The 26,480-nt window shown below is 42.9% G+C and overlaps 1 protein-coding gene and 1 long non-coding RNA gene across 7 annotated transcripts in view; one reads left to right on the top strand and one right to left on the bottom strand.

Moving 5' to 3' along the window:
* Positions 1-17,656, bottom strand: part of MORC2 (MORC family CW-type zinc finger 2) — a 45,785-nt gene extending 28,129 nt beyond the window's left edge. For all 6 annotated transcript variants that reach the window (XM_074293552.1, XM_074293609.1, XM_074293580.1 and 3 more), the window contains exons 1-2: positions 16,407-17,656; positions 5,262-5,315 (exon numbers count right to left, since the gene is read on the bottom strand). In XM_074293552.1, coding sequence (XP_074149653.1) covers positions 5,262-5,315; positions 16,407-16,474 — 122 coding nt within the window. In that variant the 5' untranslated portion in view covers positions 16,475-17,656. The remainder of the gene's footprint in view (positions 1-5,261; positions 5,316-16,406) is intronic.
* A 710-nt stretch (positions 17,657-18,366) lies between these two features.
* LOC141557624 (uncharacterized) lies at positions 18,367-21,333 on the top strand. Its single transcript, XR_012486844.1, has 2 exons — positions 18,367-18,470; positions 20,180-21,333. It is a non-coding gene; the product is annotated as an uncharacterized LOC141557624 (long non-coding RNA).
* The last annotated feature ends 5,147 nt before the right edge of the window (positions 21,334-26,480 follow it).

Below are 26,480 nucleotides of genomic sequence, written 5' to 3'. Positions count from 1 at the left end.
TGTAAAAAAATCAAACTTCAGGAATCCAAGATGGGACTAAACAGCAATTTGGAGGGAAAAAACCTCTCAGGTTTTGTTTGTTTTGCCTTAAATGGACTAAATTCAACAATGTGACACAGCTTCCAACACAGAAATGTGCAGCATTTCTTCTGGACTGTCACCTTGGCTGAACTCAGACCCCACTCACTGTCTTCAATTTGGGACTTTTTTTTTTTTAATTGCTTTTTCTTTTCCAAATCCACGCAAAGATAGTTTTCAACATTCACCCTTGCAAAACTTTGTGTTCCAAATTTTCCTCCCTCCTTTCCCCCATACCTTCCCCTAGACTGCAAGTAATCCAATATATGTTAAACTTGTGCAAATTTTTATACATATTTCCATCACTATGTTGCACAAGAAAAATTAGCTCAAAAAGGAAAAAAAAAAAGGCAAGTAAACAACCAAAAAGGTGCAAATCCTATGCTGTGATCCACATTCGGTCTTGGCTGACAGAATGCAGAGGGACCTGAAAGCCACATCCTGGGAGGGAGAGCTGAAAGAACTAGAAACGTTTCCTTTAGAAAAGCCTTCAGGATGGCTCCATCCTCCGTCCTGAGGAAAGCAGCCCAATCACTTGTGGGGGGCCACAGGGTCACCCCACAGACGCAGAGTCTGACTGCTTAGTGCTGGCTGAGTCAGCTGAAGTCCTGTCTAAAGAGGCAGAACAAGTCCCATAGAAAATGGGCTTTGAGAAGGGTTGAGCTCCTTCTGATTTGAGTGGTCTGGGCCAACACTGGATAATCATAAGCTGAGAACACCAGAGTTTTCTTTTATGATGGGGACCGGGCCGATTCTTCAGGCCCTTTTCAACATGATTATAAGCTCAGAGCTGGAGATTGTAGGTACCCTCTAGTCCAGTCAATAAACACTCTCTGAGCACCTACTATGTGCCAAGCATTGTGCTAAGCAATGGGAATAAAGGAAGGTTAAAGACGGCCTCTGCCCTTGGAGAACATGTTGTTTGTTGTCCTTCTTACTTGAAAAGGGTCAAAATGACATCGTTATGTGTAGCTGAGCAGACAGACATAAGCTGGGGAGGCTCCAGCACAGCTTTGGCACAAAGACCCTGCAAAACAACATGTAAACAACTCTGAACCAATTGGCCCCAGAGAGCATCCAGGGGAACTACTTCTCAGAAAGCACTAGAATTAAGAAAGATTGGGAAAAGCTTCCTGGACCAGGTAGGATAGAAGGTGGGGCTGGAAGGAAGCTAGGAAAGACAGGAAGTGATGAGAAGGGGGAATGTTGCAGGCACAGGGACAGTAGGGGAGGGGAGGCTACAGAGCAGAGTGGGGTGACTGGGAAGCAGAGTAGCACTGCCAAGAAGCAAGCCTGATTGTGCAGAGGAGCTGTAATTCAAAGCACAGGTGATGTGAACACACTTAGATACCCACAGGGGCATCTCCTCCACCAGTGCAGAGTGTGGTCCATCATGTCTGCCCATCCTCCCATCAATATTCCACTCTCTTTGGCCTTCAGGACTTGCTGACATGGGCACGGCTCCCAGTGGAGCACAAGTTCTCTTTGAGGTATTCCCACCTCACTGACAAGCCAGCCTGCCATCTTTCTTGGTCATCTTTTTCTTAGGATGCTTCAGACTACTTCTGCCAAATATGGCTGCCACCTTCTCAAGCCCACTCCGCACCTCTCCACCACTCTTTGGATGGCCTCCAACTCTAATTCTTTGAATTCAGTGAGTAAACAAGGCAGTGATGTCATCATGTGGAGGCGCTAATAGCACTGAATCATTACTTAAAGGCATCGAACTTTCTTTCTGCTGTTCGGTCACATCTTACCCCTTCATGACTCTACTTGGGGTTTTTCTTGCCAAAGATCCTGGAATGTCTTTTGCCATTTCCTTCTCCAAGTAATTTTGCAGCTAAGGAAACTGGGGCAGAGGGTAAAGTGACTTGCCCAAAGTCACACTGCTGGTATCCAAGGCCATATTTGAACTCGGGCCTTCCTGACTCTAGATCCAGTGCTCCATCCACGATTCATATCGAATCCTACCCTTTGTCAATCTGCAGCATCTGACCAAGTAACAAATATAGCCCAATAGCACTCTGGACAATGAATATTCTTTATCCACTTGGTTTTTCCCGTATAGATCTTAGTCTTTTGAGTAACTTGTGCACGTCACCGAGACATGCCTGATCCCTCACCACCTGGATGGACTCAAGTCATTGTATCTCTTTTGACGGGACAGCTGGATGGTGGAACAATAAACACCTTCCCAAGCCTTCCTTTGTAGAGAAAACTCCATTTTCCATTAGCAGATCTGCATGGTTTCCACCCCACAAACCATGTTGTGGCTTCTCCTATCCTGCTTTTCAGCTTCTTTTTAGGTATGGTCTCCTCCCATTGACCCATAAGCTTCCTCCAGGGCAGGAACTGTATTCTTTTTTCCTTATTGGTGCTAAGCAGTGCCAGGCACAGAGGAGGTGCTTAATAAACGTTTACTGGATTGAAACTGAATTGATACATGCAACATGTTTACCTGTAAATGGGCCCACCTGGAATCTCTTTCCTTTGGGCCATAACCTCAGCATCCTTTGTAACAGTGGCCAACACGTCTGCTTTTGTTACTCATTTGATGGGAGCAACAGTCATTTCTTCTACACCTTTAAGAAAATCTTCTATGAGTGCCAACATGGAAGACATCTTGATGGAGGAGAGCTTTAAGGTATATATTTTGTTCCACTGAATAAATTCTTAACCTGAGCTCTATGAAGCTTTTTTCCTATCTTTTAATAAGTATATTTTGCTGTAATTCATTTCTTTTTAAAATTCTGTGTCTTATACCTTTTAAGACATGATTCTCGGAAGATGTCTACAGGCTTTGCTGCATCTCAGATTTTAAGAATCTCTGTCCTGTTTTTGTTTTTGTTTTTTTGACAATAAAAACAAGGAGCATAGTGGAATCATAATACCTCTTCATGTCGGAAATGTATAACCGGTATAGAGTTAACCCTCCTGCTCCCTTCTTGTAACTTCATAAGATTGATTGTGCTCATGAGACTGGCTGAGCTTGGACAGATGATGAAACTCACCTCCCTCTTCTCTCAATGGAGGGAAGAGACATAATGCTGTCAGTGGCTGTTGGCTGGGTCGACTGGTTTCGTTTAATTGACATTTTTCCCCCTTGGGAGGATCAGAGGGTGGTTGTTTGTCCTGAGAAACACCATAGGGAAGGCCCTGGATCCATCTTTAGGACAATCAGAGGTTATCCTTGAGAATTCTGCAGTGAGGGTCTATGGGTTGACTGATGTTGGTTTTTTAATCGCCTTTTTGCAGCAACCAGCTCCACAAGTTTCCTCACTTTCAGTTATCTTGAGGGCTGGCAAGCACTCCTCCGCCCATCATGCCCGTTGTGTCCCCTGCAGGTCTCCTCTTCATGATTCCTCATGCAGGACACTGCAATTCTGGGATCAAAGGTGATGGCAGCACTGTCCCTTATGCAGGTTTGTCCTAGAAAATGTTTGGGTTTTTTTTTTTTCTTTTCCATATATTCACTTCTTTCCTTCCAATTTCACCCATAAAAACCCTAGAAAGGATGAAGGATGGTTGGCACAAAGCAGCTTTCTGTTAGTTATGTTACATTTTGCAACTGACTCCCACATAAAGGACATCCAGATGGAAAAGTCTAACAGGCAGTGGGACTGAGGAGGAGGAGCTCAGGGAAATAGCAGGGCTGGATCTACAGAGAGGAGAGTCTTCTCAAGAGAGGTGATAACTCAATGTGTGGGTGATGAGATCAACAAGGCAGAGGCGCAGAGTATTATGGGACAGCCATCATCAGGGGGAAAAATGTGGAAGAGAAGCAGGAAAGGAGATGGCAGAGCACTGAGGCAGGCAGAATGGCAGAGAACCAACGAAGACAGACATCTAAGGGAAGGAAAACAGCCAGGAGGAGGGGGAGCTCAAAAGCACCGATGAGGGCCTGAGTGATTAGGAGGAGGTAAATGCAAAGAAAGCAGCATCGTCTCTGTGCTGGGGCTGGCAACCAGGTAAAAGAACAGAGAGAGACCACGAGACACCCATGTCCATTTGATCCTCTTCTACAGAGAGGATGGGGAAATGACTTTGAAGGAATGCCCAGGCTTAGCATGCAGCAGCACCGATGGTGATTCCTCAAGCTAGGATCCTGGCTAAAAACGCAGGTCACCAAATGATTCTTAGGTTTTACGAGGAGGGAGGGAAGGAGGAAGGAGAACTGTCAGTCTCCCCAGGAAATGTCCACCTGCTCACCAATCCCTCCACCCACTACCGAAGTTCAAAGGGAGTAAGAAAAGTGGTTAGGACACAGGGGAAGGAGGAGACATACTACTTCTGGAGGCGACGACGGGGACCAGTGTCTGATGGCAGACATTCCTTTGGCAGATCCTTGTTTTCTGGAAACTGGAAGACAGTAGGCCCAGAAAACTCAGAATGTGATTCCCTCAGGGCATTTGATTTGACTACTAAGGAGTTGGTAATCTACTGAGACCATAAGAACTTCCAAGTCCTCCAAATCCTGTACTCCAAATCAATGTAGGGGGGCACTGGACAAAGCAGAGGGCAGCATGAGCAAACAGGATCATGAGGGATGGAAAGTGAGATCTTAGTTAGCATAGGGCCTAGAAAAGCAGTCAGGGGAGACCTCCACACCAAAGGTGACATGTGCCCATGCAAACTGAACACCTAAACATGAGGCACTGCAAGATCCTGAAAGAAAAATTCATATATTTAAACTACTCTCCTTACTAGGGCAGGAAAATGACTCATACATCATAAGTTTTCATTAAGAATTAAAAAGAAAACTCGTTTCTGGTCAAAGCCTCCTTAGCCAGAACCCCCACATCTCCTTGGAGATTTTAGCTGATGAAGATTATTTGTTATAGTTACAAAGGGAAAACCATTAGCAAACATGGACAAGGGTTGTTTACAAGTATTTCTACTGTTAACTCTAACCCTAAACATCATCTAAGTCTAAGCTCCTCTGTCTCCATTAGGGTCAACAATGCTAGAGGACAAATGTTTTGGCTTATGATCAACGTGTGTATATGGTCTTGCACCATTCAGTGAACAAGTAACTATCCTTCATAGTGCCACGAAAAATAGAACCCCACTCACCTTGCTTTGGAGGGCAAAGATCGGTGAGTTAACAAAAACGTAACAAAGACCCACCACAACACAAAAGCCTCCCATCCACACAGGACAGATAAAGCCCAAAGGATACAAACCTGGCATTGTCCACGAGTTCAGCAAGGGCTCCAAACAGGAACTCATGGGTGGTTCTGAAAGGTCAAAGGCAGAGTCAGTGAGGTCACAGAGACAGCAAAATGAGCATCATTAGAAAAATGAAAAAAATCTAAGTTACTGCTATCAGTTTAGGATGGAACTTCCCCATCCCATACTCTTGTACTTCTAATTTACTCAAGTTCCACCAGCTGAGCTGATTGGTGCTTCTCAGCACCATGGAACCTCAGCCCCATGAACATAAGGGGCTCGTACTTTTACTTCCATGGCTGCCTTATCTCTACTCTATTTTGGAATGGAAAGCGCTCCAGATGTGGAGAGAATGTGGCCATGACGCTTACTACCAGTCTGCATGAAGCCAGCCAAGCCTTTTTTTGTATTCAATTCCTGGTCTGAAAAACGAAAGGTTTGGAAGAAGGGATCACCAAGGTCCCTTCTTTCTCTAGCTCAGTTTTCCATCTGCACAAGCTGCTTCAGGCAGTCTCAGCACAGAATTACAGACCCTGGGAGGGAGGGGGGAGGAAAAAGTGGGGAAGGGACCTCATAGAATTCCTTACCCAAGGACCCTTTCAACAACACACCAGATGCAGTCCTTCCTCTCGAAGGTCTCCAGTGACTACAAAGTCACTCCTTCCTGAGTAAGACAATTTCCTAGCTCCACTCTGAGCGAGCTCTGCTACAGAAAGCTGCTTCCTGACATCCAGTCCAAGTTTTACCTCTTCCAAATCGCCGTGGCGGTTCAATCAGGCTAGAGCCAAGAGTCATCCTTGACTGACATCTCATGTCAGTATGCTGGCTCATACACACCGGTCTCTCCGGTCTTTCCAAATAAAATATCTAGCTACCCTCCTGCATCTTATCCTTATGAAGGTGATTTCTTGGACCCAAATTTAGGACTCTAAAATCTGATCTAACTGAATTTGGCCCAGGGTTCCAGCTTTCCAAGAGCTGTCCTTGCTGGCTTTGAGCCATCTGAAGACTGAGAAGCCCGTAGCTTGGCCCTTATCAAAGTCACTTATAAAAAGGCTAGGCAGCACTGGGTCCAACAAGAATCCCAAAAGCCTAGCTGACATCAAACCACCCATTGAACTTCCCTTAATTAAACCAACTCCAACTCCACCTGATTGTACTGTCAAGAATCCACTTCTTGTCCAAAAGGATAACAAGACTGTCAAGTATCTTGATCAAATTTAGCCAACTCCCTGACACACCAGCTGACCCACCAAAAATCCACATTTCTGACAAAATCGCAGGCTGCCTCTCTTTGGAATCGCCGCTCCCTTTTCTTGCTGATGAAGAACCAACAATAAATTCTACAGAGCTGTCAGAAATCATAGACAAGCTCCCTGGCTTCTAGGTCTGCTGGTTCTTCCTCTTGGGGGGAGGGGAGGGAAAATCCAGACAAGGCCTGTTCTCCAGGGCTGTGGTACCTGTGCCAGTTGCAGGATGCCTTTCAAGGCCTAGCAATGCAAACTCCTCAAGAACCAATAGGGGCTGCTATCCCACTACACCCCCAATTCTCTGGCTGTCAATTGTTGGTCATTTTTCTGGAGGCAGGGTAGGAGGAACGGCCTTTTCCTTTGATCCCAAAGACAACTCTCCAGAACACAGAAGCAAAGGAAAGAGCTGATTCTCTCCACCTCCTCCTACCGCTGTTCCTGGGCCACTGGCCCTGAGGAGCAGACCCTTCCTTCCTTGACTCCCTTCATCTGATGTCACCCAATACATCCCTGTATTTCCTCTCCTTTTCCCTACCACTCACTCCTCAATTTCTGCAGGTCAACAAGAAAGTTGAGTCAACAGTTCCCCTTGCTGAGGAAAATAAAGGGGAGACCAATTCCAACTGTTTGGGACCAGAAGGTCACTGAGCACAGCTCCACCCAGTCATAGTCTGGGGAGCTGGAGAACTGACTGGGTGAGTGATTTAAAGATGACTGGCAAAACCTGGATTCAAATCCAGGTCCTCTGGACCAAAGGTCATCTCCACTGCTGTCACTTGACAACAGTACTGGAGGCCAACCAAAACATTACACGGGGAGGCGAGCCGGGCTTTCCACTGCTCTGCCCTATCACAATGCATTGGCCCATCACCAGGGACCCTGACAGCACCCACTCACTGCCTGTTCCCCGTGGACCTCCTTCAGGTTTCCTGAACCACAAAGGACTTCTTCACATTAATCTACCCTTTGGCAAAGAAATCCATAACAGCGAACACTAGTCTTCAAAGCTTCATCTTGATCAGATGGGGTTCCCCACAGAACCCCAAAGGATTCATGCAAAGGTTTTGGGATCTAAGAGAACCTAGATGGAAAGAAAGGTCCCATCTTTGCTTGTACTTGTGTCTAACTGAAATTGTACATCTCCCTCAATTCTACAACAAGATCCCCAGGAGAGAGAGGTCTGTGGGCTTCAGACGGAAGTGATCCATGACACCAGGCCTAGACCACAGCATTCAGAACCTGAAGATTACCCACCCCAAGATTTTAAAGATGGAAACAAAGGACTAGCGTGATCTGTGCCGGTCACACGGGCAGTATCAACCGACTGGTACTAGAAGGCGGTCTTCCCCTTGGGGGCACCCATTCCAAGGAAATGAGTCACCTCTGTGGGAATCTCCCCCCAAGAAGAAAAGCTGCTGATGAAACTCTGCTACTAATTTTTAATGAGCCCAATAATTAAGTGTAATTGACTTGTAGCTCATCCACCATGGGCAGTTCAGCCTTCCTGAACAACAAGTTCTCTGCAGAAAGCCAAGGTCCCCTGCGGCAAGAAGCAAGGACTCCCCAGGGCAAGATAAACAGGTTAAGTACCTTGGCATCCCTGACCACCTGTTACAGGTGAAAAGTACGGTTTCAGTTTGCAAAGTCAAGCTTTTAAAAGGCAACCTACTCTAAGACAGAAAGGCCCCACAGACCCCCAAATGGCACTTTCTATGGAAGAGGGCATGTGAGACTGTAGAACAGGTAGACTGAGGCCTGAGGGGATATCCCTGTGCTGTAAAACTGGTACCAAGACTACTTCAGAGGGGCCCGAGAAGGCTTGCATGCAGAGGCAGAAAAGCAGAAGGAAATGACACACAAGACTGTGAATAGAAACAAAACCATGCACTGCCAATGGCAGATCAGAGGTGTGGAAGCATCCCTCCCTTCCTTCTTCAGAAGGACAGAGGCGACCAGAACACCGCCAGCATCGGGCCCAGTTCAAGCTGTCCTCGGAATTCTGCTGATCCATCTCATTTTTTGTTATGTTTTGTTTTTTGTTACAAGGCACACTCTCTAGGGAGAGGGATATATTTGTAAATTAAAGTGTATTATTAGGACAAAAAGGCATCGAACTATTTCTTTAAGAAAAAGACAGAGGGGCAGTCAGATAGCAGTAATGGTGGATAGAGCACCAGCCCTGAAGTCAGAAGGACCCGAGTTCAAATCTGGCCTCACTTAGCACTTCCTAGCTGTGTGACCCTGAGCAAGTCACCTAACCCCAATTGCCTCAGAAAAAAAAAAAAAAGGGAAAAAAGCTAAGGTCCAATAAAACTTGTCTCCTGACTCTTCCAAGTATGAAGGTAACCCAGGGGAACCCCAATTCTAGCAGGGCCACCAAGGTGCAGGGTTTTAAAGAAAGAGCTCTCCTAATCCAAAGACAACACACCAAGAAAAAGGAGGATCATATAACTGAAAGAAGAGAAAACAAATTCTTCTGGCTCCATCTGTTCTGTGGGCATTCAAAACCTTCCTTTATCAGTAGTCTTAAGTAGCTTATGCAGCTTTCCTCACAATCACCTGCCTGGGAAAGAGTTCCAAGATCAGTTTTCCAGATAAGGAAATTGAGGCTGAGAGAATGGGCTTATCCCAGCTAAGTGGAGAGCAAGACCACTGCCTCTCTGTACCACTATAATCATGTTCGCCTCTGGAATCTTATGATTGTCACAGAATTTTTTAAAAAGCACTGTATAGGATCCCATTTTGAAAACCCAGAGAGAAACACAGAAAGTTAGAGTAACTTATAATAACATCAGGATCTGAGCAATCAAAAACAAACTTTGTGTTATCACTTAACCTTTGGCCCTAACTCTCCAGCTGGGCTTTGTTATTCTCAGACTGCTCCCTTAACGACTTCAGAAGCATAGGTTGGAACTTCCCAAGCCTTACTCTCACACGGACCTCCCCAAGCTACTTCTACAAAGATTAACAGGTTTCTTCCTCCTGGACTTCAAAGAAAATTGAAGAGTGGAAAGATTTCAGGGAAGTCCAATGCCCTCAAACCAGAAAAATGCTGCTAGAAATGCACAAGAAAATTAAGGCCGTGAAAGGAAAATGCAGAGTCCCCGGTGCTGACATTTAATCAGAGGCCTGGGTGAGTTAAGTAAAGTAAAAAGTAAAGTTAAAGTAAGTTAAGTGACTTAAGCCTCTGCTCTCACCACTGTCAAAAAAAAAAAAAAACAAAAAACAAACAAACAAACAAAAAAACTCTTATACCTGTATCACAGAGTTATTATTTTTTTAAAAAAAGCACTTACCATGTATAAATGGTAATTATGGGGAAAAAGAAAGAAATGGCCATGGAAAACTAAGAAATAATTCAACTGAGCTTGACCTCAGCCTGTTGAATCATAGATGAAAATGCATCTGAAGATGAGAGGGAGGAAAATCCCAAGATGTAGTAAGGACAAAAGTCTCCCAAATGCAGACCAGAACAGAAATTCAACTTTTAACTTAGGCCTTCATGAAATCAATAAAAGGGAAAACGACAGATAAAAGATGAAATTTCTCGATCACCTTTGGTTACAAAGGTCAGACTATCTGTCCAGTCAAATCCAAAATGGAGACTTTCAATGAGATGCTAAAGACCTCAATGCTAAACTGTAGGAACTCGGTGGATCAGGAGAAAACTGCTTCCTAAGAATCAGGATTTAGAATTAGAGATCTAAGAGATCATCATTCAAAGAAAGTGAGGTCCAAAGGGGGAAGAGATTTGCTTAAGGTGACAAATATTATTGTTTTTCAGTCCACGTTCCACTCTCCGTGACCCCATTTGGAGTTTTCTTGGCAAAAATCCTGGAGTGCTTTGCCATTTCTTTCTCCAGCTCATTTTTGCAAATAGGGAAATAGAGGCAAACAGGGAGAAATAACTGCCCAGGCTCACACAGCTAGTTAGTAAAGGTCTGAGGCAAGATCTGAACTCAGGTCTCCCTGATTCCAGGCCCAGCATTCTATCTACTGCAGCACCACCTAACTATCTTTAAATTCACCTAGACAGTAACAAAACCAGGATTCACACCCAATACTTCTGAATCTAAATCCAGTATCCCACCATTGTTACACCTCAACTTCCATCCTGCAAAAACAACGTGCACCAAAAAAACATGGTAGCTGGAGACGTTTAAAAAAAAAAAATTAAGTGACTTAGTCTTATGACATTTCCTATGAAGTAACATACTAAATTAATGAAATTAATGCTCATAATTATTGAGATGCTGTCACAAAAGATGAGCAGCCTTTCCACCAGAATTTGGAAAAATTTAGAATAATTTGCAAAGACCCTAAGAATTTTGTACCCGAAGAGCTGATCAATCAGCAATCATTTATTAAGCACCAACTATGTGCTGGGGTCATAAACAAGTCACAAAAATGGAATAATCCCTGTCCTGAAGGAACCTATATTCTACCAAGGAAAGAACTCATATTAGGCGCCTGCAGGTAAAAAAGAGAGTTCAGGAGGGAGACCCTCAAAGCTGGATGGTGGACTGGGCTCTGGTTAAGAAGTAATTCTGACAGGCACAGAGAACTTTCCTCAGTCTTCAAGAAGAGAAAGAAAAGCTTGGCACAGTATCCTTTGAGATACTAGCAAGTAGTTCCTTGACTAAAAAAAAGGCTTATCTTGGAGCCCCCCAAAAAAGCTTTCAGGAGCACCACACTCTTGTCCCGGGCTCTGCAGGCACAGCACCGCACCCAGAGGCTCAGGCACCCCCAAGGGCCAGGGCAGCTTCTTCTGGAATTACTTCATGTTTTGTTCATTAACACCAGTGGAGACCCTTGGAATTTAATGAGAATGAACTAAATTTCAAAAGAAATGATCTCTCCAGGCACAAGGCAAGCTCCCAAAGGTTCCCCAGTACACAGGAGAGTTCAGCACATGGAGGTTTGAACATGGAGACGTGGCCATGAGGGTCACAGTTCTCAGCTAACAAAGACATACCTTCAAAAAAGCCCTTGGGAGAATAAGCTCACCATCAAGCTTCCTGAAAGCAGAGCTCTGGAGAAAGTTGGGAAGGTCCACACTGTCCAGCCCTTTGCTCAGTCAGTGACCTCTGTTGACCTGCCTACAAGAGCCGTGCCTCCTGAACAAGGGCCAGGTCCAGCCTGATAGCTCATTCAGCCATTTCACCAGCCTCCTTTTACCAACCATCCCAAGACAGCAACTTGAAATGGAAAGCTAGTTAGACAGAGCCCATAACTGGGAGGACTGGTTCTGCTGTATGACCATGGGCCAGTTTCTTCATTTATAAAATAATGTGGCCTGAAATAATACGGTCCTTTTATCCCATGAATACCATTATTAAACACATGAAAAGCTCTTTAATTATGCTCTAGTAACACATACCTTCAAACTAAGAAGGCTCATCCAAATCATAAAATAGACCATATGACCGTTTGGGGCAAGCAAAAGATGCACTTCAGTTTAGAATTTTTAAAAGTTGATTATCAAATGAAAACTGACTTTTCTTCTTGGTTCTCTGCCTGTGGGTCCATGAGATCAACCACTTAAAACTCAATTTTCAACAAACTCTCGCACAAGAAATTTTTATAACTTAGAATTTGGAATTAAACTCACTTTTCAGTGCAGGATGAAATAAGTACAAAAGAATGTAATTAAATATGGAGATGGTTTATCTAGTTATGCTCAGTTTGAACTAGGATCACAAATTATTAGCTTTAAGCTCAGTTCAGTGTACTTTCTTGGTTTCTATTTTTTTCAAAAAGGAAAAATTGCTCATAGGGAAGCAATTGTCCAAATTTCTAAGAAAGATTTAATAAATATTTTATATCAAGAATAAACTACAGCATCTGTGCTATTAACTGACATTTTAAAAGGCTCCAAGCTCTTTAATTGAGCCTAGTGGTCCTATTTGGTTGGTAGTTCCATTTCCAGTCACAAATGGGTTCAACCAATGGAAATATCATGTGACCCCAGGTTAGTCTCTAGGGCTAGGAAGAGAACCAAAGAATCTTGTCCCCAAGTCCCCAAGTCAAATTCCCAAGCCATCCACAGAATTCAAAACATTCAGACAATTAAATGACTAAGTTACACCACGGTGACCCTGGGGGATGGGGGAGTGTCTTACTACCTTCATCAAGCTACTTCTTGTCAGTTCTTTTACATGTACCAGATTTCATAAGCAAAGACACACATACCAACTTCTGCCACTAACCACATCATAGCCACATAGCTGATATCCAGTTTCTAATGCATCCCATTAGCACGAACCATACCAAAGGCACAATGCACAATCCTGAGTCCACAATTAAAAAAAAAAAATCCTCTGGCCTAGGACATTGGATCCAGTACCAGTAACACTGCATGATGATCAACATTGGTCAACTTAGCTCTTCTCAGCAATATAATGATTCAAAATAATTATAATAAACTTGTGATGGAAAATGGCATCCACATCCAGAGAAAGTTCTATGGAATCTGAATGTAGAGCAAACCTTATTTTCATTCTTCTAATTTTTTTCTTTCTTTCTCATGGTTTTCCTCTTTTGCTCTGATTCTTCTTTCACAATATGACTAATATGGAAATGTTTAACATGCATCTATAGCCTATATTGAATTGCTTGCTGTCTTGGAGTGGAAGAGGGAGAAAAATCTGGAATTCAAAATTTTATAAAAATGAATGTTGAAAACTATTTCTACACATTAACTATAAAAAGACCAAAATACTATTAAGTGCAAATAAATAAATAAATACATCCCTGGTCTATAGTTAGCTCTACCCCAATAATTGAGTATCAATAATAAGATGAGGGGCAGCTAGGTGGCGCAGTGGATAGAGCACCAGCCTTGAATTCAGGAGGACCCAAGTTCAAATCTGATCTCAGACACTTAACACTTCCTAGCTGTGTGACCCTGGGTAAGTCACTTAACCCCAGCCTCAGGGGAAAAAGAAAATAAGATGAGTCAGAGAAAACAATTTAAAGCCCAGCTAGAAATTCCTTCTGACATCATTAGGGATAGGCACAAAGTAGGTGCCATCTTCAACAACAGGATTTAATGTGATTCTACAGTAAAAAAACAAACCAAAAAAAGACTTCTCTGCCATGTCCTTGGAGGTTCATCACTGAATAAGCCTTATCACCGGGCAAAATCCAATCAACCTTGATAATCACACTGCAATACTCTTTCTCTCTAGGTGTTGTCACCTTGGGCACCTGTTCTCAGTGTCCTTATCTGTAAGTTAAACTGGAGAAGGAAATGGCAACTAGCACTCCACTCCAAGTATCTTTACCAAAAAAACCCCAAATGGGGTCACAAAGAGTCAGACATGATTGGGGAAATAAACAATTACAACCACCAAACAACAAAATGCCTCTGACTGGAGAGTAGAACCACGAACTCCAAAATTTCCACTTAATGAAAGAGTTCATTTTCCACCTGATTTTTTTCGGAAATTGGGATTTTTCAGACTTCTCCATGTAGGCACCCTTTCCCCACCCTCCTTTTTTCAGCTTCTTTTTATGTGCAGTTTTCTCCCATTATATTGTAAGATCCTTGAGGGCAGAACTGTCTGTCTTGAACTTGTCTCCCCAGCACTTTGTACAGTGCCTGGCACATAGGGCTTAGTAAGTGCTGACTTATTGATTCATTGACATCCTGTTTTTAAAAAGCAACTTTTTAAATACAGGTATACAAGAGGCTATATCATGTAAGGTTCAGAATCATTCAGATGCAATGTCAGATTCTAAATTAAAAGACAGGACTTAGGTCTAATTTAGTTTTATTTAAAAATGGCAATGATCAAAAGCAACTGATAATGAGAAAAAATATCTTTTCTTCCAAAAAAATGCCTTAGATAACAGGTAAGGCAGTAATCTCCATTTCATTGCCTTAAAAGGTTTATCATGTGTGAACTATTTAACCTAACACAGTGCGTGGCACTGGCTAAGTTCTCAATACTTGTTTTCTTCCTTCTGAAATCAGGATTAGAAACAGAATTCTAATACCATGATCACAAACTGGTCTCAAGCCTCACATCAAAATCTAAATGTGTGGGTTTCTAAGGCCCAGTGAGAATTCCAACCCTAATTCTGAGGTCAAGAAATTTGTTTTTTATTTCCTATACTGAACAAAGTATCTAAAAAAGGTCTACCTTCTCTTCTGGTTGTGGTTCATAAATTTGGTATCTATGTGGTGCTCAAAAAAAAAAAACAACCTTATGACTGATGTGATAAATGGTATTCTTCCAAAACTTCCCATCATGCTTTGGGAATAGAGCAGTAGTCTAAATGTCAGGAAATCCTGAGGCCACCTGATGAACTGGAAAGTGAGACAGAAAGGCAAAGGTGTAGACTAACTGACTTATAGACATTTCCTATTCTGAAGGTCTATATACTCCTTCAAACTTGATAGTTAGTAGTATAATCCCAAAAGCAATCATTACAGCTTCCAAAACATTTTCAGTCCTAAGATGTACCTGCTAAAAGAGGGTAGCTGCAAGCTGGTGTTACCTGAAATCCAGAGGAAATTTCCAAACCTCCTTTAAGGTTTTTTTTTTTTTCTTTTTTCCACTAAACTTTTAGATAAAAGGAAAAACCCAAAGGAGTATTTTATAAGCAGCAAAACAGACTAATTTGTTGCATTTTCTTTCTCTTCCTTCCCCCGCCTTGTTCCCAGAGCTGCATCAGATCTAATTCCTTTACTTTTTGATACTTTGGGCTTTTTAGGCCATAGACAGTATTTTTACATCATTTTTTCTAGGACCAAGACAAGCAAATAACCTTGATCTTATCACTGTTAGCAGCAGAGATCACTGCTTCCTAAATCCCTATTACCTCCCTAGAGGACAAATAGGCCAATTCACTTTTTCTCTAAAACTCTTCCAGGGAACTTTAAGAAACTAAGACATCTTGTCTTTTTCTGACAACAGTGAGTACCTTGGCAATGTGTCAATAAATTCTAAACTAGAAACTTCTATTTTGATCCAGATGGAGAGCAACCCACCAAATAACATGGAGTGACTTTGAAATTGCTCTTCAACTTCCTAACAGAACCTTAGCATACTTACCTTCCTCCCAGGAGTGTCAGTGGGAGGCTTTTTCTCTAAATAACAGAGAACCAGGAGGAGCAAAAATTCCTCATTCTGATTAGCTCAGATAGAAAAACATCAACTGAAATACAAAAACAACATACTACCACAGGCCTCGAGCTCTACAAGAGTGATGGTATTCTGTCTCGGTACACAAGTGCAGACCATAGCAAATCACTTGTGTCCCACTCAGATTTCTGGCCTGCAATCAGCAGGCTTTCTTAAGATTAATTAAATATGTGATTCAAATGGATGCTATTATTGCCTGACAAAAATATGCTGCTTATCCAATAGATGCAAACTCCCAGGGCAGAGAAGGCCTATCCCGCTTACTACTACAAGAAAGACTATTCTTCTCATGAATTATCATTGGAAGTTCTTCTCCAAAATGGTTTCCTTTCTTTAATACACTCATTCCAATCATTTCTTTTCCGGGGGGAAGGGATGGGTAAGGGCTGCTCCCACTAAAGGAAACAACAGTTGATGCTAGGAAATCCTCCCTTGTGGGGATCCACAGATCAGGCAGCCCTTGGTGAGTTTTGGTTAAACTCTTCCTCGAAACAGCTCCATATAAAAATGCCTTCAATCAAAGCTTCTCCTTGTTAGATCAACACTGTAGCACAGCTTGAGCCAATAAGTGAAGTTGAGACTTCTTCTGCATCAACTACCCCAAACTTCACTGATCCCTTTTCTTCTGCCGACTCCCCATGGCTTGATTCCACCTCCTGCACCTGTGAAACCTCAAAGGTCAAACGAAAACTATGGCTCCAGCATAAATAGGAACGTTGCTATGGGTGACTTTGGGAAGCACCCCCATGATACTTACGAATTTGTATGTAGATATTCAAATGTCAGCTGGGCTCGATTCAGACTGCTGTAATTAGTAAATGCCATAACTGGTAGTCTTGTCAAAATCTGAACATGTGGGGCTCTCTACAGCCCCCAGAGAAGTTATAATTATGCTTTTAATCACTTATCCTGTTTTCTAACCACCCCCTCCCCCAAAAAATCTACAGTTAAGGTGCCACAATTCTTCTTAAGAGTTAATTTCAGAAAGGCATTAAGAGTCCTTCAGAATCAATCTGGGCTGAAAGAGGGCCAGCTTCTCAGGATGGTGACCACCTTTTCAAGCTCTCTTCAGGAAAATTCGGGTTTGAGGTTCCTCGGCCAGCAAGTCCTGCCACTATTCCATGGGGAGGGGGGAAGCTCAAAGAAGATTCTAGAATAGGGTGGGCTTTCTTTCTTTTTGTCCTTTGCTGGGCTAGTCCGGATGGAGTTCAGCAGGCAGTCTCCTAGCTCTGCAGGAATTGTTTAGACAATCGTTCTTCCCTCCCGGTCCTGGCCACGAGCGAGTATTCCAGGTGGTGACCGTGCTCCCTAACAATCTTGGGAGGGGGGTGTCTCGTGCAGCCCCCGATCCTGGAGGGAGAGGAACAGGCAAACTCTCCCTCGGAGTCTCGGAGTTCCCTTACAGTGAACCCAGCACGGGTCACTTCCTAAGAATCCCAGATGGGGACTGGAGTCCCCGAGTCTCGGAGGCCAGGGGGATTATTCGCTCCCTAAGAATCTTTGGGTGGGAGTCAAAAGGAGGGTTCGCTGCCGGTCTTGGTGCAGGGAGGGGCCCCGGAACTTCCGATGCTTCCTTCGAGGCTCGGCAATCAGGGCTACCCTAGTGGGGAGTGAGCTCCCCCTAAATTTGGGAGGGGATCCGGATAACGGAGGGGGGGGTGGGGCGTTCAGCTCGAGCCTCCAATGCGCCAGTTCCCGCCTCCCGAGGTGGCTGCACGCGGCACCGCAGCGGGGGCTCCGCCTCCTCCCCCTCGAAGGCGCAGGCTCTGAGTCTCCTCCGCAGCCGCGGCCTCCTCTTGGGGGGAGGGAGCGAGTCACGGGCGCCCCGAGGCTAGCGGGGTCGCCCGGTGCGGAGCGCACGCCCAACCGTCGGCAGTTCCTGCGAACGTTGCAGTAACGACCACAGCGCGCGCCCCGCCGCAGACCATGTGCCGCCGCTGCCGCTGCCGCCGCCGCCGCCGCCGCAACTGCTGCTTTGTCTGCTCCGGTCCGCGGTCTCGAGCACACTGCTCCTCTCCAGCTTCAGCCGCCCCACCCGTCTCGTCGTCCACCCCCTTAGCCGGCCGCCGCCCAATCCCAGCGCCCCGGCTCGGTTCCGTCGGCCAATCACAGGCCCGGGCCGCGGCGTCCATCACAGCGACTCAGCCCCGCCCACGTGCCATTCGAGGGCGGTGCCCCCGCTACCCATACCCTCACATCTGCAGACAATCGAGGAACCCCGCCCCGCCCGTCAATCACAGGGAAAAAGTTCCGCCCTCCGTCCGTCCCGACCAATCCTAGTGCACCTCTTCCTTCTAAGGGCCTAGGGCCCGGATGATTAAAGTACTGGGACCAATGAGGGCGAAGAACAAATAGGGAGAGATGAGCGCAGGCCTGGAGGCGTCACGTGAACTGCCCTCCCACGCCTTTTAAAGAGACCTCGAGCCTAACGTGCCGAAGTACTTTTGTTTTCAAGGGCGTGGCAGGCGCTGTTTTTAAATTTACTTGCGACACGAGTGGGCTTTAATGGGGCATTTAGAGAGTTTTGGAAACTCTGGACCGGGTCTCGGAGCAAGAATTCCGACACTCCCACTCCCCCTCCTCCACACACGTGGTAGCTCTCCCGCCCGTCTAGCTTAGAGAACCCGAGGGATCGATGATTCGGTTTGCGGCTGTTTCGTCTTGCGGCTAAAATTCGCAGGCCGCGCTGGCGCCTGCGCGGTACTGCCCCGCCCTCTGCCCCTTCGCGCCGGCGCGGAGGCGGGGGCAGTTGTTTGTTCGTTTGTTCGTTCGTTCGGGTAGCGCGCGGCAACTGACGGGGCCGGAGGCCAGAGCGCAGGTGGTGAGGCCCGGCGCCCGGGCCGCCTGAGGGGAGCAAAGCGGCGGGAGGGGGGGTCCGCGCGGCGGGCTTGAGCTGACGCGGTCAGGGCCGGAACTGCGGCCGCAGCCGCGGGTGGACGGACTCCTCACGGGCCGGGCCCACCACGGCCGGGCCTCCCACCGGCCCGTGATTGGGGGAGGGCTGATAGTCGCGGACCTCGTACGAGCCGCGGTGCCTCTTGGGGAGAGGGAGGGCTTCTGTTCTTAACCCTTTCTCCCTCCCTGGGAGGTTGGGGAGGGGAGAAGGGTCGTCCCAGCCTTCCATCTAATACCGGGACCAAGCAGCTCCTCCTCACCTGATGCCGGGGGAGAGCAGGCCCCCAGTCCCAAACACTAGGGGCCTCCCCTCCTCGGCTGTGACCCCTGACTCCCCTCGAGGGCGGTCTGGTGGGTTCTGTAAACTGCCTGACAGGGTCAGAGGGCGTGGCTTTAAATGCTCGGAGAATTTTCTAAGGGGCTCTGGGGCTTCTGAATGCCCGGGCCAGGCTCTTTCCCTGCCCAAAGCAAACAGCTTAGGCCAAAGACAATATGTCGGGTTCTCTCGGTTTAGAATCCATAGCCCTTAGTAGGGATCAGGTCACTTGCCTCTCGGGGACTTCTCCATTTGTAACAGGAGACTGCTGCTCTGCAGGGGTGGCGCTATTTTGTAATACTGCTTTTATCCGGCTGCAATTACGTAGTAAAAAGACCCAAAGACCCGAAGTTTAGGAAAGACTCACGAGTCACCTGACCTTAAGTCATTGAACCGCAACTGCAGTTTAATAGAAAAGGGAGAGATTCACTGTAGAATTTTTTTCCTCTTGTGAATCTCATGGCCCTCTGCAATGACTACCCTCCCTCTCTGCTCCGATCCTCCATTTTGAAGTTTGTATCTGAGGATCATTAGTCCCATTGATCTGCATCTGAAAAGAATTTAGAGATTTCCTGATCTTAAAAACAAAGAAACTGATTCAGGGAGAGAGTTGACTTGAACCAAGTCACACGCAAGAGGCAGCGCAGGAATTTGAAGCTGGGGGTCCCGCACTTTCTCCCAGCAATTGTGAGCTGTCTCCTTTGTTACAATGCACGGATCCCTGAACTGGGAGTGGGGGAAGCTGCCTTCTAGGACTAGCCCTGCAATTGATTGGAGAGAGGAAGCCATCCTCCTGTGGGCCTATTTTTTCCTCTGTAAAATGAAAGAGACTTGAGCAATATTATTTTCTAAACTTAACTCTAGTGCTGAATTTGGATAAATTATGTAATTTCTTGTTAACCTCATTGCTATGATCAGGAGGCATAGAGTCAAGTAGGGAGAGAGGAGCAAAAGGAAGAGAATCCTTACATTTAAAAAATGTGTAGGTGTTTAGAAGTAAAGACTCAATATTGTTTTGCAGATCAAATTTGGCCTGGCCTTAGTAATGACATTTTAAGGAAATGATAAACTGCTTTATAAGAGTACACATGGTACATTTCTGATGGATCGAAAAAACTTCTAAATTAATATTGATTTTAAATTTTTGTTCAGTGCCTTAATGTGAAAAAGAGATATTTCTGGGTCTTGAAAGAGTCTGTTTTTAAATAAATGCTCTGGTAGGGTTACCAAGCTGAAAATATTTCAAGGTAGGTAAATAACTGATTGTTTGCTTAAATTCAGAGAGGCTCATTACCATTGATGAATTCTTTTGACCACAGCAACTCATAAAGACTAACTAAGACTTGGAAGAATTTCAGTTTGACTCAAGGATCGTTGCAGTAAGTACATATTTTACCAGTCTTCCTTCAGTCTGAAGCAGATGTCAGCCAGAGTCTTGGAGCCATCTTTCTAAAAGCCAGGACCAGAAAAAAAGGCAGTCCTCAAGATATGGCTGCTGTAGATAAAAACATCTTGAACATTTATCTCTGTGGAAATAACATCAGATGAAATATAAGTGATGCATAGTCCTTTGAAGGAAAGGAGAAAAAAAAAAAACAACTAAGATTCAAGCTTGAATTTCTCTCATAAATTCATAAGCTGTTCAAGTCGGTCATATGAGTAGTGTTATTGTCTGTTACAAGAGTACTTTCACAAAGACCAGCCATGGTATGCATCACTTCCTGGAAATTCTATGTTACAGGCTTTGAGGATTCTCAAGCAAGTTCAGTAATTAGTTTCAGGATAAAAGGTTCCTATAACCACAGGCACCTTTGAAGAAAGGTTCTTACAGGAAAGTGTCATCACAGCTAGGATTCAGGAATCCTGCGGAGGTGTAAACCAAGGACATTCAACGAATCCCTTGTTAAAAAATGCCTCATGGAATCGTAGTTGGAATACACTTCAGAAGCCATCTAATCCAAACCCTACCTGAAATAAGAATCTTCTGTTCAACATCCATAACAAGTGAATTCGGTTTCTCCTTGAAGATCTCCACTGATTGGGGAGCTTACTACCTTCAAGTCAACCTTTTTCCATATAACTTAATAATTTGGAAGTTCTTTGAGATAGTAGGTTTTTTATCTGCCAGGGACCTTAGAGGTCATCTAGTTGAACTTGTTTTATAGACCATGAGAAAGTTACTCTAATTTTCACTTAAAATTCAATTGTGCTATTTGGGTAATTTTGCAACATCTCATACCAAAACAGAAAGGAAACCATGTGAAGATTTTCCTTGCCAGACAAATTCCTTTATTAGTTAATCCAGTCAGATGCCAAACTTCTTTATGGATCAGGCACTGGTGAGGCGTGGGGGTTGGGAGAAAAATATTAAGGCATATTCATGTATTCCTTGCCCTGGAGAAACTTTGAGAAAAGTAGCTTGTAAACTGCTCTTAAGGGTACATGGAACAATAACAGACAAGGAAAAGGAAGCAGACAATTAAGTGTTTAGTTTGCATTTTTCTCTTTGAAAACTTAAAAGTATATAATAGAGAGTGAAAACACAAGATAAGTGAGGAGATGGTAAGAGCACACAGATGTCATCAAAAACAAAACTCCAGAGTTAGAAGACACCTCAGGCCATCTAATATAAGGATTGAAAAAGGATTCCTTTTTATCACATACACATGTAGCTTAAATTTGTCTCTGCCTCACTGTTGCCTATAGACCTACCATCAGATACCTACCAGAACAAATCTAAGCCACTTTACATGTAAAACACTTTCTGGAGAAAGCATTCATGTCCTACTTAAGTATTTTTTCTTAGGCCAAACATCCCTAGTTCCATCAACTGGTGATCATCAATATCCTTCCTAAAATATGGCAGCCAGAACCAGTTAATTCAGGTATGACCTATTAACTTCTTATGATGGGACACAGTTTAAGATTGCAACATGTTCAATTACACTGATCTTTGTCAGCAGATCCCTCAGATCTTCTAAATATACAGCTATGCCTTCCCTACTTTCTACTTGTGATACTAATTTTTTTTTTTTTTAATGTAGGGGCATAATTGCAAATTCTATCCTGTTTGATCCAGTTCACATTTTCTAGCTTGTCAAGAATTTTAAAAGTGAAGGGCAGCTAGATGGCACAGTGGATAGAACACCAGCCCTTGAAGTCATCAGGGCCTGAGTTCAAATTCAAACTCAGGCTTTTAAAACAGACCCTGGCCAAGTCACTTAATCCCAACCATCTCCCCACCCCAAAAAAAAAAAAAAAAAAAATACAGTGTTCTAGCTAATGCTTTAGCTTTGGGTCTTCTACAAATTTAATAAGTATACCATTTATGCATTCTTTAGCTTTGGGTCTTCTACAAATACCATTTATGCTGCTATCCAAGATACTGATAAAAATGACAGCACACAGCCAACTACAGATACTTCCTTGGAGACCTTCACAAATTGAAAGTGAATAATGACTATTGTGGTTTAGCCATTCAACCAATTCTAGATCTGCCTGTATCTCACTCTTTCACAAGTATAACACCTAAGACTTAGATTCTTTCCAGATCTAAGCAATAAATTTCCCTAGAACTTTTAATTTAGGGACTTCATCAAAAGCAATGAGTCCATTCTGGTATGATGTATTGATATTACCTTTGATATCTATACTCAATAAATTTTTAAACTCTATACTTTTAAAAATAATATAGAATTTTGCCACGAAAGTCCTGCTCACTGGCCTATTAATTGAAAACTGGAACCATTATAGAGCAGTATAGTATATTTGAGTCATCTCAGTTCTTTAATGAGAGTTAATCTCAGAATGAGTTTAAGCAGGTAAGGAAAGCTGTGAACAAGGAGGGCTCTGGGCTTTTTAAATATAGTTGGGTAACGTTGCTTGGGATTGATGGGACAAGTATAATTGATGACAGAGAACGCATTGCTGCTCAACTCAATTTTACCCATTTTCTCTGTCAAGAAAACCTATGTTTTGGAAAGAGCAATAAAAAACTAAGGGGAGAATTGATATTCTACATAGGTAAGGAAGATGATAAAGAACACTTTGATTAATTCAAATTCCCTGCATTACAGCCAATATAGAACTTGAAAACAAGGAAATTCAATCTTTAAACATTTTCCAAATGAGTTTGATAAATCAAATTCACCTTGACACTTTAATTTCAAATACAGATGAGGCAGAACTAGAATATGTACATCTTTTCCTTGATTTCTTAGAAACTTTTGGATGGTCAGACAATTTTATTTCCAATTCCAGAAGACTAGCCATCAATTTGGCTCCAGTTATCTACTTAGCATCCAATTATCTACTAGCCATTGATTTAACTCCTTCAGATATCTTAAATACAATTAGTACCTGGACTATTAACATGAGTAAAGAGGGATCCAGTGAAGTTAATATATTTGGATCTTGGATTCTTGGGGGTAGGGGCAGTCTCCTAATCACATAACCAGATAAGTCTTATGACTGCATGAAAATTGTAACTTGCTATCTTTTGTAGTGGTTCAATAAAACATCACATGCTTTGGTGAGAAAAGAGGGAAATGTTGCAAAGAATAAACACCCTTTTTCACATCAGACAACAGCATTATACTAAGAAGGCAAGGTATAGTGGAAAGATTGGCTTTATAGCAAAGACCAGGGTCTTGGTTCTACTTTAAGCACTTAAATCACATCAGCTTCCCCCCCCCCCCCCAATCTTTGATCTCTGGTGTCCATTGTTGACGTTCAATGAATTAAGATTTTTGAGTAAAGTGTGGGTTTTTTCATCTCCAGGATCAAGCTTTCTAAAAGGTAGTTTATAAGCGTGCGTGTGTGTAAAAAATACATTTTTACTTTTTGCCTATATGAGTTCAGAAGACCTCTGAGGGACTGTGGTATCGTGGATGACCTAATCTTGTTGTGGTGCTAGGCAGAGCACCTATATTGTGGACAGACTTCACTGTAATAAAAGTCTGGAAATGGAAATAAGAACAAAAAGTGAATTTCCCACTCTATCATATGCATTGTTTGCTAAGAAAACCCATGAAGCTTAATGTGCTTTCTTTGGAATTGCATAGTGTAAAAGTAAATTGAAAGGCCCTTGGTTTATAAAGCTTGGATCTGCTACACTAGCTAATTCAAGCAAAGAGATTCTTGTCTCTCAACCTTGGTTTCCTCATCTGTAAAATGAGGGAGATGGTTCTATAAATCCTATGAACTAATGAAACTAGTAATGAAATTGTATTTGTAAGAAGAAAGCTCATACTGGTCTTGAAGTCAAGTGCAAAAAGTAGCTGTGATGAAGCTTTGCTGAATATTTAGAAGTTCTTTTTCCCACTCCTGACTCAGCAGGCTTATTTGGTATTTGAATGGAACAAAAAGCTTAAAGGTTTGCAGAGCCAGCAAGTGTATTCTTTCCAGAGATGGAAGGGAAACCTTTCTGCCTTAGCACATAAATCTTTTAAGATATTCTTAGTGACATATCCTTGTTGTATTTACACTTTGAAAGAACTCGGTGCTCAGGAAACTTCTGAATGTTTAAGCTGAGCAGGACACAGTGCATACTTGTGCTGCATTTAATTTAGAAACATACAAAACTAAAATTTGAAAGCTGTTTATATTTCAGGAACATTTTGTCTTCTATTTAAGCCCTTTCAACATATGTGGACTCTCTGAAGGCCCTTGAATGCAATGATTACCACTGGTAAGAGGCTTTCTATAGGTGTACAGGAAGAGGTCTCCACTCAAATTCACTTTCAACTCAATATGTTTGTATTTCAAGTGCAAGTAACTGATGGGTCATGACTTTAAAAATTAAAATGGCTACCTCAATCTAATAACTATTAGAGCATACAATTTTAAAGCCAGAAGCTACCTAAAAATCCTCCATTTCAGTCTGACCTAATTTTTCCTCTTGATATAAGCTGTTCTGTTGAGTCGATGGACTCTAGATATTAACATATCAGTAGATTCTAGATCAATATTGGCATATGGAAGAGACAGTTGGACTTTTTTTTTTTTTTATTAGAATGGTAAGCCAAGCCATTCAAGCCTATAAATTTTACCTTCCCCTAAAAGTAGACTGATAATAACTCTGTAAATGGAATTGAAGTCATTTAAATTTTATTTTCACTTTTTTCCAATTCCCAATTCTCAATTTCCCTTCCTATCCCTCCCCATTGCATGACTATGATACAGTCATGGAAAAGAAAAAAGATGCTTCAATATGCACTCAGTTTCTTAGTTCACTCTCAATAAGTTTTTTTCATCATGAGTCCTTTAAATTGTGGGTCATTTGGTCAGAGTAGCTAAATCTTTCATAGTTGTCATTACAATATTGCTATTGCAGTGTTCTACTTTTGTTAATTTCACATCAACTCATAAGTCTTAAGTTTTTGAGAGTTTGTTACAGCGCAATAATAGTCCATTACAATCATATACCACAACTTGTTCTGTCATCCACGGGCATTCCCTCATTTTCCGGTTCTTTGCCAACAAAAAAAGTAGCTGCTGCAAGTATTTTTGTATATCTTTAGTCCTTTTCCATCTTCTTTGATCTCTTTGAGGTACAGACCTAGTTGTATTACTGGATCAAAGGGTATGCACAATTTTGTTGCCCTTTGAATGTGGTTCCTAATTGTTCTCCAAAATGGTTGGACCAGTTTATAGCTTCACTAGCAGTGCATTTTTGTTCAGTCATTTTCATTCGTGTTCAGCTCTTTGTGATCCATTTGAGGTTAGAATTTCCTTGGCAGATACTGGAGTAATTTACTATTTCATTTTCCAACTTATTTTACAGATGAACAGAAACAAGTGACTTGCTCAGGGTCACACAGCTAGGATGACTTGAGGTCTGATTTGTACTCAGGAAGATGAATCTTCCTGACTAGACATAATGCTCTATCCACTGCCCTGTTTAGTTGCCAGCAGTGCATTAGTGTTCCACTTTTCAATATCCCAGGCAGCATTTTCCTTTTTGATGATACCACCAATATGATAGGTGTGAGATGTTAATCTCTTAAGATTTTTCATTTTCTCATATCTATAGTGATTTAAAGCATTTTCCTACATAGCAAAATTTTCATTTTTGATGAAAACTGCCTGTTCAAATCCTTTGACATTTTGGGAAGAATTGAAATTGTAATTAGGTTTCATGCTAACATTAGGTCTGAGCAAAGATGAAAGTGTCTCAGTATCTGAGGCAGAAATATAAGGACTAAGAATGGGAGATTAAAAACATAATGCAGAGCAGAATTAATGGCAAAATGAGATAGAAACTTTGATAAAACATTTGAAAAAAGAGAAATCTCTTAGAAATTTGTTCTACAAGATGATTAAAAGCACAAAAGGAAATTATGTGGGCAAGAAATATGGAAGCCACATAGCTCAAAAGGGTTTATTTTCTAAGTGCAAAAAGGCTATAAAAGAATTATGATTTGGGCTGTTGCATATAAGAGAACTGTAGGAAATGAAATAAGTGTAAGCTAAAATTAGTAACAATTTTCTAGTATATACAATTGTAACCAAATTTGGATTCTACAAAATCAACTTCATAAAGAATTATGAAAGAAATCCACATTCTCCCCAAAATCACCTGTTAATTTCTCAATGTGCTCTCCATCTCTTCTCCTCCAT

The sequence above is a fragment of the Sminthopsis crassicaudata genome, chromosome 1, assembly GCF_048593235.1.
Source record: "Sminthopsis crassicaudata isolate SCR6 chromosome 1, ASM4859323v1, whole genome shotgun sequence".
Lineage (NCBI taxonomy): Eukaryota > Metazoa > Chordata > Mammalia > Dasyuromorphia > Dasyuridae > Sminthopsis > Sminthopsis crassicaudata.
This window is presented reverse-complemented; position numbering and strand designations above follow the sequence as displayed.